This window comes from Austrofundulus limnaeus, unplaced genomic scaffold, assembly GCF_001266775.1.
Source record: "Austrofundulus limnaeus strain Quisiro unplaced genomic scaffold, Austrofundulus_limnaeus-1.0 Scaffold2061, whole genome shotgun sequence".
Classification (NCBI taxonomy): Eukaryota; Metazoa; Chordata; class Actinopteri; order Cyprinodontiformes; family Rivulidae; genus Austrofundulus; species Austrofundulus limnaeus.
The window spans coordinates 34,305-35,683 of record NW_013954463.1 but is presented as its reverse complement, the minus strand read 5'-3'; the positions used below and the strand labels follow the sequence as shown (position 1 = coordinate 35,683).

At 39.2% G+C, this 1,379-nt stretch overlaps 1 protein-coding gene across 1 annotated transcript in view; it reads right to left on the bottom strand.

Moving 5' to 3' along the window:
• Positions 1–1,379, bottom strand: part of LOC106536976 (protein DEK) — a gene marked incomplete at its 3' end in the record, with an annotated part of 9,802 nt that overhangs the window by 4,709 nt on the left and 3,714 nt on the right. The window contains 1 exon segment of the mRNA XM_014034343.1: positions 660–785. Coding sequence (XP_013889797.1) covers positions 660–785 — 126 coding nt within the window.

Sequence of the window (1,379 nt, the reverse complement as noted above, 5' to 3'; positions counted from 1 at the left end):
TCAGTTTTTCTCATACCTACCTACTCTTTTTCACTGTTTGACCTGATCAAGACTTTTCTAAGGTTTTACATTATAAAATAGGTAAAAGTGTGTGACTTGTACTGTTATGGTAACGGGTCAATATTGGGACATCCCTAGTTTTGATGCCCTTTATAGCTACAGGTAAATGTTTGAAGGGGTTGACATGAAACTCTGTATAACACAAAGGATCAGAACCAGAAGTCCCAGAAAAAGATCATTTGAACAAACATGTTTTTCAGAAGCAAGTCACAAGATAAAACCAGTCTGTCCCAACAAGCACACTTCTCCCAACACACTACAGTACCACAATGCGTTACTGCCAGATTAATCTATGACATATAATTAAGCACAACCACAACTGAAGTCAGTAGACAGGATTACTTTGGGTACAAATGATTAATTAGTACAGAAAGATGACAGGTTAAATGGACCTGTTACTAGACGTGGGTTTGACTGACTAATCTAATGTTTATGGAAATATAATTTATTTGGGTGACAATCTGTGAGATTAGCAGCAGATGTCACCAGTGAGCAATGAATGAAGCAGAGTAATGAACCTTTGAGGCTTCACCTGGCTGTCAGGGACAGCTCAGGTGTTCAGGTCAACAGGTAGACTCAGCATGACTCTTAATCCTCACCAAACATGTTGGAGCTGCTTGGGTCTGGACTTTCCTCCTCCTCCTCCTCCTCCTCCTCCTCCTGCTGGTCCTTAGAGCTGTCCACCGCTTCCTCCGCCACGTCACTCATGTCTGCCACGCCCCCTTCTGACAGGAAACACACAGGTTAATGAAGCCACGCCCCCTTCTGACAGGAAACACACAGGTTAATGAAGCCACGCCCTCTTCTGACAGGAAACACACTGAGCTAAACTAGAGATAACTAAAGTTTTTTTATTAAACAACAAAGATCACACAAAATAACACAACGTACAAACAATAAGGCGTATTTCAAACAAACAAACGTGCATATAAGAGAAAAGGATGGGTGCAAATAAAGATATGTTTAACAATAAGAAGGAATAAAAAAGGCTAGGGTTTAGATGTTAAATCACACTGTTCATTTAAAGAGCACCGAGTGTGGGCATGTTTACTACAGTGTGTATCACTTTAAGAGAACTGCAGTACAAAATAAAGTCATTGTGAAAATGATAGAAATTTGGTTTAACCTTAAGATATTTAGCTTTATGGATGAAAAACTTCCCCAGAATGATAATAGTGTTGATGAGAAAGTCATAACTAAAGTTAACCAGAGCTAAACTAGAGCTAACTACAGACAACTATAACTAAACTAGAGCTAACTACAGACAACTATAACTAAACTAGGGCTAACTACAGACAACTATATCTAAACTAGAGCCA